Source organism: Myotis yumanensis, unplaced genomic scaffold (genome assembly GCF_028538775.1).
Source record: "Myotis yumanensis isolate MYYU_CA2020_CCGP unplaced genomic scaffold, mMyoYum1.0.hap1 SCAF_5, whole genome shotgun sequence".
NCBI classification, from domain to species: domain Eukaryota; kingdom Metazoa; phylum Chordata; class Mammalia; order Chiroptera; family Vespertilionidae; genus Myotis; species Myotis yumanensis.
The window spans coordinates 16,226,889-16,239,898 of record NW_027223756.1 but is presented as its reverse complement, the minus strand read 5'-3'; the positions used below and the strand labels follow the sequence as shown (position 1 = coordinate 16,239,898).

Sequence of the window (13,010 nt, the reverse complement as noted above, 5' to 3'; positions counted from 1 at the left end):
AAAGTAAATCCTACTCTGAAAACTAGGGTCCCAATCCTAGCTCACTGCCAGGCTTGCTCTTTAAGTTAACCTGTCCCAGTCTTCATTTCTTTCTATGAAGTGGAGGGCAGACAGGAAATCACTGCTACAATGCTTAAATCTTATCATTCTATTATAAGAGAAAAATGGAGATCATCAAACACAGAAGCATGTAAAAAAAGGTGAAAGTCTATCTTTTTTAAAAAATATATATTTATTTATTTTAGAGAAGAACGGAGAGGGAGAGATAGAAACATCAATGATGAGAGAGAATCATTGATCAGCTGTCTCCTGCACGCCCTGCACTGGGGATCGAGCTTGCAACCCAGGCATGTGCCCCAATAGTGAATCAAACCATGACCTCCTGGTTCGTAGGTTGACGCTTAACCACTGAGCCCCACTGGCCAGGCTGAGTCTATCTCTTAACTATTTGCCCTTGTGTGGTAACCATATTAACTTGGGTATATTCTTCCAGATTTTTTAAAGATTAAAAAAATTATGCATCAATTGTATATATTATTTTAGAACTTTTTTTTCTTTTGATTTAGCAATATAGCATTTCCCTCTGACAAGTAACATAAACTTTGTCAGATTAAGGGTTTCATCATTGTTGTATTCCTAGGGACTAAAACAGTGCCTGACAAAGTTGATGCCAGTAAATGTTAACAGTGAATGGATAGAACAAATTCTCCTGCCTGTCAGACTAGAAGTTCCATGGGGTCAGGGATGTGTCTATTTGGTCTCTCTCTCTGGTCTCAGCATCAGATTACCTGGCACATAGTAAGCACTAATAAATATTTGTTAAATTAGCAAAACAGCTCAACAATGAAACCACCTAATTCTTCTTACCTGCCTCAGTGTGCTGATGGACCACAATAATCAACTATTCCCCTATCAATGAAAAAAGGTTTTGCAAACATCATTGCAACGATCGTCCGTGTATATATACACCCTTGTTTAAAGATTTCTGTGGGTAAGAACCTCCTTTGGAGGGAACCACTGATGTGGTCTAAGTGTCTTCTGAAGTCCCTTCCCTCCAGGTGACTAGCATCATGGCATGCAGCACAGCAGCAGGTTGGTCATCACCGAGGGAGGGGCAGTTTTCAGACAGTGAGGTGCATATTGTCACTGTCTGAAAACAGTCACTTCTGCCTATATAGGAGCACCGCTGGAGCTTAGGGTCTGTGAGTTCTCCAAGAAGTGAGGTGGCAGAGCTCTGTCTGAGTGCCCCAATGGAAGGGCTTTCCAGAAAGCTACCTTTCTGCATATTTAATGCTTTCACTCCAAAGATACCTAATGAATTTCTATTATGTGTGAGAGCAGAGGCAACAAATAAGGAAGGCAGAGCTAGTCTCCACAGTCTTGGAATGGAAGCTTAGGGACCACTGTCTTCCCACCAAGGGATCTGAGGCTGACTAGTACAGATTGCTGCAGCCCTTCATCTTCCTTCCACCAGGAAACGGAACAGGCATCCCAGTCACTGCTTCTTTTTCTGTGAAAAACATGTCCCCGGCTCTCCTTGAATGGAGAAGTTGGTCAGAGATGTTTCCCTTTGAGTTCTCCCCAAGCAGAACTTAACACACATGAGTGAGTGCACTTCCTTTTTCCCCAGGAGCTCCTGCCACACCACGGCTTGCTGAGCTGACTTCTTCACTGGAGAAGGAGAGTGTAAGTTGGTATCTGTAGGAGAGCCTTCATTCAAAGAAGCTTAAATGTTGAGACTCAAAGGAAACCTTCAAGGCCATCTAGTCTACTCCAGGAGTTTCTTCACCTTTTATGAGTCAACCTTCTCTTTGAAAATCAGTGGCCCCTTTAGACTTTCTGTACCCAAAAAGGCATGCATATAGCTCAGCATGTAATTCCCCCCCACCCCCACCCCACCTTCTCAGGAGCTTCGTGGACACATCATGGGACTGAAAATCCTGAAATTCAGGAGTCCCCACATTAAGAATTCCTACTTCACAGAGAAGCTCACTTGAGTTCTAATGCCCTGATTAGCAGTCTCTGAGTTGAGGAACCTGTTGGCTGGAATGCAGAGGTAAGGTAGTAACAAGTCTGAGTACTGGGTAGATGATGGTTCAATCCTTTTGTGAGCTTATCCTCAGAAACTGGATAAAGAATGCTGGGTAGCCGCAGGCAGAACCTTAAAAGTCAATCAGCTGACACATCTGATAGCTTTCAAAGAAGACAATACAAGCTCCCGAATGAAGCTGGGTCTGATGGCATAGAAGGGTGAAGACCCGGAGTTGTCAGGCTTGCTACCCACTAATGACATAGCAGTAATCCGAAGAAGGGTCCTCCAGTTCATATAGGTTCTCCTCAATTGTATAGATGTTTTCCCTTGAGCGCATCCCCTCTGCTACTGTATTTTCTAACCCTGAGGGAGGAGGGAGGTTGGCCAAAGTGATGAGGCTGTGGAAATAAAATGTCGCATTTCAGGTAAGCATTTCCCAGGAGACATAGAACAAAAAGAGAATAGGCTTTGCTGAAGACATGCCAACCAAATGCAACATGATGCTTGACTGGGTCCTGACTGGGGGAGAAACCGTAAAACAGAATAATTTGAAGAACATTAAGACAATTTGAATTACTCTTAATTTCCTTAGGTGTAAAAATGGCATTGTTGGAAACAAAAAACAATGGCATTGTGTGATCTAAGAGAATATCCTTATTCAGATGAGATACAAATTGATGTTGAAATGTCCTGAAAACAGTTCAGAAAAAAACACACGTGTGTATAAAAAATAGATAAAGCAAACATATTAAAATGTTAAATTACACATCTCGGTGAAGGATTCTATTATTCCTTGTATCATTAGTTCAATTATTTTGTGGGCTGGAACAATTTCAAAAAACAAAAAAGAAATAAATATGTTATGTATCCAATCAGATTTGAGTTTGAATTTTATCCCTGTCACTAAACCAGTCATGTAATCTTGAGTTTTGTTATTTCATTTGCTTGGGAACTATTTAGTGTGTTACACACTGTTTCATGCAGCAAGAGACACAGCAGTGAATAAAACACACATCCCATGAAGGTTACATATTAGAAAACTTTGTCTCAGGATCCTCATCTGTAAAATGGGAATAATTAGCACTCAATATGACCAGGCTGCTATAAGGAGCATTTATTCATTCATAATAAAATATTGAATACTTAGTGCCTACTAAGTATCAGGTGCTGTGCTAGGGGATACAGTTGTTAATGTGGCAGACAAGTTCCTTATTTTCTATGGAGTTTACCTTTTTAGGTAGAGATGAACATTAACCAAATGGTGTGACAAATAATGAATTAATGCATGTAAATGTCACTGTTAATGTTATCACATTTCAGGTTTCAGCTCTATTAAAGAAGAGTGACACAGATAATCTAAAACCATTGATACATATTTTACTTGATCTTTTTTGGCTTCTGACTATTTACTGTAGACTATTTTGTTTTCATAAGTATATTGTCTCTATTTAGTCTAAAATTATTAGTTTAGATAGTATTCAATGGACAGAGTTTTTTTTTCTTTTTTTTTAAACTGATGAAGTTCTTTTTTTTTCTTTTTTAAATATATCTTATTGATTTTTTACAGAGAGGAAGGGAGAGAGATAGAGAGTTAGAAACATCGCTGAGAGAGGAACATCGATCAGCTGCCTCCTGTACATCTCCCACTGGGGATGTGCCTGCAACCAAGGTATATGCCCTTGACCGGAATCGAACCTGGGACCTTTCAGTCCGCAGGCCGACGCTCTATCCACTGAGCCAAACCGGTTTCGGCAGTTTTTTTTTTTCTTGATACATACTGCATTCTATCAATGCACCAAATGTTGCTAAAATGAAATAAAAGTTATGTACGCTATATGTAAATGGAACTGGGGTGTATGCATGTGTGTGTACAGACCTATGTGCAAATAGTCAGGAATGGACACTAAGACTGCAATATAAGGGACCAGTCATTCTCAACCCTATTTGCACATTAGAATCACGTGGGAAGCTTTACAAAAATATCTATGCTTAGACTTTATCTGTAAAGAATCTGGTTTATTTGCTCTGGGGATGACAACAGATTGTGTAAGTGACTCTAATGGGTTATCAAAGTTAAGAACACCTGGACTTGGTTATAAAAGCCCTGAGAGTAGATTCTTGGTTTCTTGTTTACTTATGGGGCACAGTGCCCAACCAGAGCCTGAATGTAATAGATAATCCATCAATTGAAGGGTCAGTCAACTAAAAAGACTGATTAAAATAGAAAGAAATATGCACTTCCTGTCATGAGGAGATGACTTCTATACCTTAACTTTAGGACTAAGGAAGCTAGAGAGATCAGGAAGTAAACAGAGGAGCATGTTTACATTTCATAAATCCTAAAGCAAAAAGGAAATATAAGATTAGATCCCAGAGTCCCAGGGCAGAACTTCTAAAAGCAAAGATCAAAGCCATATTGGTGTAGAAACCTCCAAGATTCCCACCTTCTTTCACCTCATCCCTTATTCTTACCTGGAATTCTGTAACTTCTCTTTCCTATGAGAATACCCTGGGTAAAAAGGTGAAGAAAAGTCAATTAAAATTGCTTTCATAAATTAAAAAAAAAAAATGGGCTCATAGGAGGCAAGGATTATTTAAGGAAATCTGGTTTCCCTTAAATTGAATTAAATCAAACTACTAATGTGTGTCTTGGTTTGTTACATGAACTATGCTTGAAAGTAATAAAGATGCATTTTTCATTTTATTTTAAATTTTCATTTCTTTATTTCAGAGAGGAAGGGAGAGAGAGATAGAAACATCAATGATGAGAGAGAATCATTGATTGGCTACCTCCTGCACGCCCCCTACTGAGCATCAAGCCTGCAACCCAGATATGTGCCCTGACTGGGAATCAAACTGTGATTCTCCTGGTTCATAGGTCGACACTCAACCACTGAGACATGCTGGTTGGGCCATTTTTCATATTTGACAAATATATGGAACACCTACTTTGTGTCTGGCAGTATGTTAAACATCAAGGACACAAAGGTAAATTATGAGCCCCGAGTTTGTGAAACTTACGTTCTAGTGAGGGTGGATTTCAAAAGTAATAATAACAATAATAATTTCTCATTGTGCTATGACATAAAGGAAACTAACAATGCACTGGAACTTATAATAGAGGTCGGGAAAGCACTCTCAGAAAAGGTGACCTTGAAGGTCAGCTCTGGAAGAAGAGAATGAGTCAGCCAAGTAAAGAGACAGAAGGAGCATTCCAGGCAAAGAAAACTGTGAAAGACCACGGTGAGTGCCTGAAACTGAAAACATGGCTGGAATAAGAGAGTAACCCAAGATAAGGTCTGAGTGGTAGGCTAGAGCTAGATCTATAGGACCTTTTAAGTCATAACCAAAGTTTCAATTTTATTCTAGGACCTGTAAGAAATAATGAAAACATGTTTCTCTACACCTACTATGCAGTCTATTACTTTTTTAAAAAAATCCTTACCCGAGGATATTTTTTCCATTGCTTTTTTTTTTTTTAATATATTTTATTGATTTTTCACAGAGAGGAAGGGAGAGGGATAGAGAGTTGGAAACATCGATGAGAGAGAAACATCGATCAGCTGCCTCCTGCACACCCCCTACTGGGGATGTGCCCGCAACCAAGGTACATGCCCTTAGCTGGAATCGAACCTGGGACCTTTCAGTCCGCAGGCCGATGCTCCATCCACTGAGCCAAACTGGTTAGGGCTCCATTGCTTTTTTTAGAGAGAGTGGGAGGGAGGGAAGGAGGGAGGGGGAGAGAGAAACATCAACATGAGAGAAACACACTGATTGGTTGCCTCCCTCATGCACCCAGACCAGGTCCAGGGATGGTACCTGCAACCCAGGCACGAGCTCTTTACCGGGAATCACAACTAGGACCCTTCCTTCAGTGTACGGGCCAACACTGTAACCATTAAGCAACACTGGCCAGAGCCAGTCTAATCATCTTTAGGTATAAATATAAACTTATATTTCTACCTAGGTTTATGTTGGTTCCTATATTAGCAGTTCCTAACAGAGGGAAAGACATACAACATCAAGTGACTTACATTTGAGAATTAAAGCACCAAAGATAAGAACCAGAGCCAGCCCAGCAGTGATCCCTGCTCCAATATAGACACTTATTCTGGTGGTCGTGTAACCAGAGTCTTGTAACTCATCCGCCAATGTGGATATTTGCTATGGAAACACAAACAGAATTGCAGCTTATGGCCAGAAATAGGTTGTATGCTCAGCCATTTTCATGACTTATGCATTGGACCATCTTTATTGCAGCATCACAGGAATACAGGAACCTAGAAAACACCCTTGATCTGTTCCCTTCTCGACAAGCCTCAAAACACCCAAAGAAACGAAGTGCTTAATCTTTGGAGTTCACAAGGGAATAAAATGTGCCCTTCTGTGCTGTGCAAAGAAGGAGCTCTTAGTAAATGGACTCCCCTCTCCCACAGAAATGGGCTTTAGAGTAGAATCCTCTTCATTCACACCCCTTTGTGTTCCCATAAAGTTTCAGAATGGTCTAAATTTGGTGGCTTGCAGTGAAACCACTATTTTTGCAGAAAGACTGTGACTTAAAAGCCAGACAGTCACGAGTTCAACTCCAAGCTCGGTCCTCAAGAGCTGAGTCATCTTATAGAGTTATTGGGAAATGTAAGTGACAAAAAATACTAAATGCGTGGCATAGGGCCTGATACATGATAAATGCTTAATCAATAATAGCTATTGCTATTGCTGTAATTAATTTGACTTTTTGATAACTGAGAGTCACACAGAAAATCCTCTCGTAAAATTTCAGTCCATGGTCCCCCTTTAAAACCAACAACAGGAAACACTTTTAAAACAAAGTCAAGGAAATTAAATCTTCCATTTACTCAGCAAACATTTACTACAGGAGTGCTATTTGCAAGGTATTGTGCATCAAGCATTATGGGTGCACGCTTAAAAGGCAGTCCTTGATCGCAAAGAGGGGAGAAATACAAAACGTTGAGCCTCAGTTGTGAACACACAAGCACGAGATTGAGTTAAATGAATGAGGACCCCTAGATAAGTCCTCAAAGAATTTTTTGGTCAATGCTAGAAGTTGGCTTTCAAGAGGTTTTTCTCCTTTACTCGAAGAAAGTGGAGGACACTAAAATCATCCTGTTTTTATTTATAGTTAGATATATAAATTCCTGGCTTAGAATATTCCTGACTGGTATCTTGTCATTCATACATACATACATACATATATACATACATAAATAAATAAATAAATTCAAACAAAAAATAATCTTTCTCAATCGGATTGCAATGGAAGCAAGAAAAAACATGTTCTAGGGAGATGGAGGATCTTTGACTTGCCCACAGTGGGGTACAGCTATGAACTTTGAGAAGAGGGACACAATGCTAATGCTTCTTCTTTTTAGTTTTCCAGGGCTAACTATGTGCCTGGCCTTCACATGCATCACTGCATTCCATGCGTACGCCAGGCCCATGTTACAGCAGTTACAAGTGTTATCATCAACATGCTACAGTCAAGGAATCTGAAACTAAGGAAGATTAGGCATTTTTCCCAAAGAAAGAGTGGGCAGGAAGGGAGACTAAAGCCGCACTTTCTTTCCTCTGGGTTAAACACAATGTTAGCTCACACACACACAAAAGTTACTTACTGTTTGATTTTTATCATGGAGGGTCTCCAGAGTCTGTGTCTCTGCTACAAGGAGGAAGAATAACCAACAGAACAGTTAAAAATATTTTGTTGCTTAAAAGCAGACTTTCCTTTTAGATAGAAATTCTCTTGCATTTAAAATGCATTGGTATACGTACCAGTAAAGACATTGGCTTGCTGCTTGCTATTCCACCCAACAGTGGGCAGTGATAGAAAGAATAAACATGATTCTTAAAGACCTGTGTAAAAGCATGAAAGTGCTTCTGAGGAAATGGACAAGTCTTGAGTTTTGTTTTTCTTGCCAAGTCAACTATTCTGCCCTATCTGTGTTGCTTAATATTTAAGTCTAGTTCTAAATATAGATCCTTTTGGGGGAAAAAAAATATTTTCTTTTGCAGCTGTTGTGGCTCAGTGGTTGAGCATTGACCTATGAAGCAAGAGATGACGATTTGATTCAGAAGTCAAGGCATATGCCTGGGTTGCAGGTTCGGTTCACAGTGTGGGGTGTGCAGAAGGCAGCCAATAGATGATTCTCTCTCATCAATGATGTTTCTATCTCTCTTTTCCTCTCCCTTCCTCTCAAAATCAATAAAAATATATTTTTAAAAGAGTATGTTTTCTTTTATTTGAGTTTTTAAAAAATCTTTATAAGCCTATTTGAAATGAATTCTACTCTATACTTTTTACAATAATTAATTGGGAGACCAACAGATTTTACTGAACACTTATATGTCCATTTTAGGATTTTTTTCACCCCCAGGTAATGAACCCAGCTACTTATGTTCTATGAAATGGAGATTTCCGCCCTGAAGACCTATGGTCAATATGTAGTTTATTGTGTCCACAGGGCCCTAGTAGAATCAACAAAATCCCAACATTGATGACACTCAGGCAAGTGTTCTATTGTAATTCGATTTCAACAGATAACAAAAGTTAATTTTCTTGAAAAAGTTTGGCATTTTCTCAATAAGAGGAAAACAGGGTATTTGGTTGCCTAAACATGAAGATAAAAATAACTATAGCTACAATTTACCATGAGCAGGCATTGTGCTAAACTTTTGAAGTAACTCATTTAGTGTTCAAAACAACTATCCTAAAGTAGAGACAATTAGCTCCATTACACAAATGAAGAAGCCAAGAATTAGGAAGTGACTTAACCGAGGTCACACAGCTTAGTGAATAACAGAAATGGTCTTCCAATTTAGTTCTCCATGGCTTTAGCATACACTCTTTAAAAAAAAAAATGTTTTTATTGATTCTATATTGATTTTAGAGAGAGAGCAAGGGAGAGGAAGAGAGAGAGAGAAACATAAATGAGAAACATTGGGAATCGGGCCCACAACCCAGGCATGTGCCCTGAGGGGGAAATTGACCCAGTGACCTCTTGATGCATGGGTCGACACTAGGCTACTGAGCCACACTGGCTGGGCTCTTTTTTTTTTTTTTTTTAATTGATTTTTTAGAGAGGAAGGGAGAGGGATGGAAAGTTAGAAACATCAATGAGAAACATCGATCAGTCGCCTCCTGCACACTCCCTATGCAACTTATGAGATTTGTGACATTAGGAAGTCAGATTTACCTATTTTTAACTGCATTTTACGGAATAAAAAGATGAGCTGCAGAGAGTGTAGGAGAGACCAGGTCTCTGAGAGAAAATATTTAAGATTAATCTTTCTGATCAATGTGACCTGAAGACTGCTTTTCTGACCCTATCTTCTCTTCCAGAACAGCATGGAAAAGGCCTAGCTCAATTACTTAAAGAATTTAGCTGCTCCTACTGAAATCAAAATCTGAGGAGGATGCCGGGCTCATTCCAGTTAGAAGAAACCCAGGAAATCACCGAATCCAACCCCAAACATGGACTGGAGTCAATTCAAGACAAAACATCACCAGTCCAGGAATAAATCACAAAATAATAGTGCAATGTAACGAGTTTTTCATTAGATTAAATTTATTTAATTTAAAAGACTAACACTTTTTTTGCAGTGATAGCAATATTAAGATAGAAATTTTGCTTTTCTTACTTGGCAAAATATGTTGATAGAAATACTTTTAGGTGGGGGTCAGGAATTTTACTGGGTCATGAAAACCATAATTCTCTGGACAGAAGAGAATGCTGAGATCCAAAGAAGTGAAAGGTACTGGCCCAGGCCTCATTACATTTCTCAGTACAGGTTAATTCCAGCACCTCCCTCACCTGAAATGCTCTCTCATGTGTACAGAAACATTTATATGTCAGTTCTTACACCATTTCCTCGTTTTCCCCATATTCAAAATCCTCTGGACTCGGAAACCAACTAAAGGCTTCCTCCTACGCCCATGTGACATTACCTGAGCCATGTTCCTCGGTGGTGAACATCCTTGGAAAGGCTGTAGTGAAGGCTCTCCGTGGAGTCCCAGCAGGGGTGACCTTGGCTAGTGTCAGAAAGCAGTGTAAGAAGGAGGCTTCTCTGAGAGCAGAGAGCTTGTTTCAAGGAAGTAAAAGGACAATAAATAAAGAGAAACACATGCTCACCTTCAACCTAAACACCTTCGTTAAGAGTATATGACACATTTTACAAACTGTGTTACAGTCATCATTGTCACAGTCTAATTGTTAATAATAGAACTAATAGCCACACACTAAATGCTTTTCATAATACATCTCCTAAAATCCTTCCAATGGCCTATATGATAGGTATTACCATTTTTCATAGAGGAGAAGGTCAAACAGTTTAAGTAACTGGTGCAACATTACACAGCTAATAAGCGACAGAACTGGAGTTGAATTCAGCTCCATCAGCCACAAGTACATGCTCCATAAACCTTAAAACATACAAGCACATGCACCCCCGTGCGTGCACACCCACATTTCAGTGGGTCTCAATCCTGGCTTCAGGCAGGGGAGAAGCACCTGGGGAAGACTTTGTAAACTCCCAGTGCTCAGGCTCTACTTCCAGAAACACTGGTTTCTCTGGTTTGTGGGTAGGGCTCTAGCATCTATCGGTGTTAAAAAGCCCCCCAAGTGAATCTGATGAGCAGCCAGGGTTCCAACTATTGATGTCTTTCCTGCCATTATATAGATCCTTTCAATAAGTTTCAATATAGATGGAAGAATTAAACACGGCCGGACATTGCTTATAGGCCTGTTAAGTCTTAGGGGTCCACCACCAGGGCTGTCACTGGTGAGGAGAGAAGTGAGAACAATTATTATATTTAATATGATCTGCAGAGGATTATTTGTAAAGAAAACATGCAAAGTCCACTCACCTGGTTTGATGTCCAACTCCAGGTTTGATTTTTTATCATTCATTAGGCCTGGGAATTCGATACGGCAGCAGTAAGTCCCACTGTCAGCTAAAGTCACATTCTCTATGGTCAAGGACACATCTCCTTTGTGGACATTCCCCTTTAGCTGGTATCTGCTGGATATCTGGTAGTCCAAGCGCCTTCCATCAGTGCTGAGCATCATACTCGTACATTTACTTATAGGACAGGGTCCCCTGCCCCAGCACATGGGCACAAGGTCCTCCGAGGTGGTTGGAGAGTAGTGGCAGGGCAGATAAGCATTCTGGCCCACCTCGGCTGTGCGTGACCCTTCCAAAGACCCTGGATAAAGAGAAAAGGAGAGCAAGATGCAGGCGATGAGTGAGGTTGGTCCACTTCAGGAAAAGTGCAAGTAATGCTTGCAGAGTAAAGAAACCACTGCTGCTCTCCAGTTTAAAGGAGGATCCACTAAGGCAAGACTCTCAGACTTGAGGGGCATCTGAACCACTGGGAAGTCTGGTTAAAACACAGATGCTTGGCTCAACTACTAGAATTCCTGACTTACTAGATCTGGAGTAGGGCATAAAAATTTGTATTTCTAACAAGTTCCCTGGAATTGCTGACATGGCTGGTGTTGGAACCTCACTTTGAGAACCAATGTGGTAGGAGAGACTTGTGGCCCAGTCCTGTGAACAAGGCAGGGATGATGGAAAGAGTAAAAAAATATATAATAATAATAATCATTCATTGTCAGCCAGGAAAACATCTCAGCCATTTGGGCTAGTTGTTGTTCATCAATGAAGAGCTGTTATCCTAACACAATTCTCTCTCTCTCTCTCTCTCTCTCTCTCTCTCTCTCTCTCTCTCTCTCTTTTTTTCTTAAGTACCAGGCACATAAGAATAAAAACCCTTACCTGAATAAGAAGTTAATATATAGCCCTTTTTAGGTTTATAATTAATTGGTTTCTTTAAAAAAACATACACTGTAAAACAAACAGTATAAAAGGTGCATGAAAAGTCTAGTCCCTCTGCTCTTTCCCATTCCCAGCTCCCTTCCCAGAGTCTACACATTAAGAAGTATCTGTGTAGGGCCACACCCTGCAACACAAAGGACAGAAAGAAGTCTACTATACACATTGTTCCTCTCCTTTAAAAAAAAAAATTTAACATTAACTCAGAGACACTTCATATCATTTTGTTTAATCAGATTTACTCTTTGCTTCATAGATATATCACAATTTATTTTGTCCACTTCCCTGTTTGTGAACATTTAGGTTGCTTCCAAACTTTCTCTACTTCAAACATTATAAAGGCCATCCTTGTATCCTTATCTTGCACAACCCAATTGCAAAAGTCCATGCCCAGACTTACTTGTAAGTAGTAGCAGCCACAGAAGGACACAGTCGAAGGAAAGATGTGAAAACATGGGTTACAAGAGAAGCCCAAGAGTGGCTCTGTTGAGGTGCCGTTTTAATTCTTCAATTGAACTGTGTACTTCCTGCAACTGAATTTCTACTCCACAATCACGGGAGTGGTGGCCACTTCCCTGAGTGCCAGACCAGCACATCAGTGCGGCAGACTACTGATCATTCCTCTGTTAAAGCCACTAAGTCTACATCAAAGGAAACCCCAGTTCTCTGTCATGCTCCATCAACTTCCTGTAAGGGCTCTGATATTCATTCTGATAGTATAAACAAAGAGGAAGCAATACTCAGAAAGTATTACTCAATAAAGAAAAAATAGTGTCTCTCAGTGAGTAGAGAAAGCCTTCTGATACCTCCAGTAAAATAGTCCTTTGTTTCAAATGGATCATGTGTTGGTCTAGTTGGTTACCAGGGAACACAAGGTGGAAACACATGCATTCATTCAGAAAGTCGGTCAATTGGTCAATGATGACCATTGCTTATGAAGCACCTACGATGTGTCAGGCACTGGACCAGGAGCTGGAGAATATCACATTGAATGGCATGTTCATTACCCTTACCTTTATGGGCCCTTTCCACTCCATCATAAGCCTAATTCTTAGCCTTGTTCTAACACAAATTGGCCTACACCATATAATCTTGCTGGATCTCAGTTTCTTCATTTATAAAACTTACA

The 13,010-nt window shown here is 40.0% G+C and overlaps 1 protein-coding gene across 2 annotated transcripts; it reads right to left on the bottom strand.

Annotated features, from left to right (window-relative positions):
- Nucleotides 1-211: 211 nt before the first annotated feature.
- Nucleotides 212-12,463, bottom strand: HAVCR2 (hepatitis A virus cellular receptor 2). 2 transcript variants are annotated; one of them, XM_070417099.1, is made up of 7 exons: nucleotides 12,282-12,463; nucleotides 10,914-11,252; nucleotides 9,996-10,079; nucleotides 7,666-7,709; nucleotides 6,067-6,196; nucleotides 4,505-4,541; nucleotides 212-2,430 (listed from the first exon to the last, which is right to left on the bottom strand). In XM_070417099.1, the coding sequence occupies exons 1-7, from the start codon at nucleotides 12,334-12,336 to the stop codon at nucleotides 2,277-2,279; spliced, it is 843 nt and encodes a 280-aa protein (XP_070273200.1). In that variant the 5' UTR covers nucleotides 12,337-12,463; the 3' UTR covers nucleotides 212-2,276. The 2 variants fall into 2 exon arrangements, with proteins under 2 accessions (XP_070273200.1, XP_070273201.1); XM_070417100.1 differs by lacking the exon at nucleotides 9,996-10,079.
- Nucleotides 12,464-13,010: the final 547 nt, after the last annotated feature.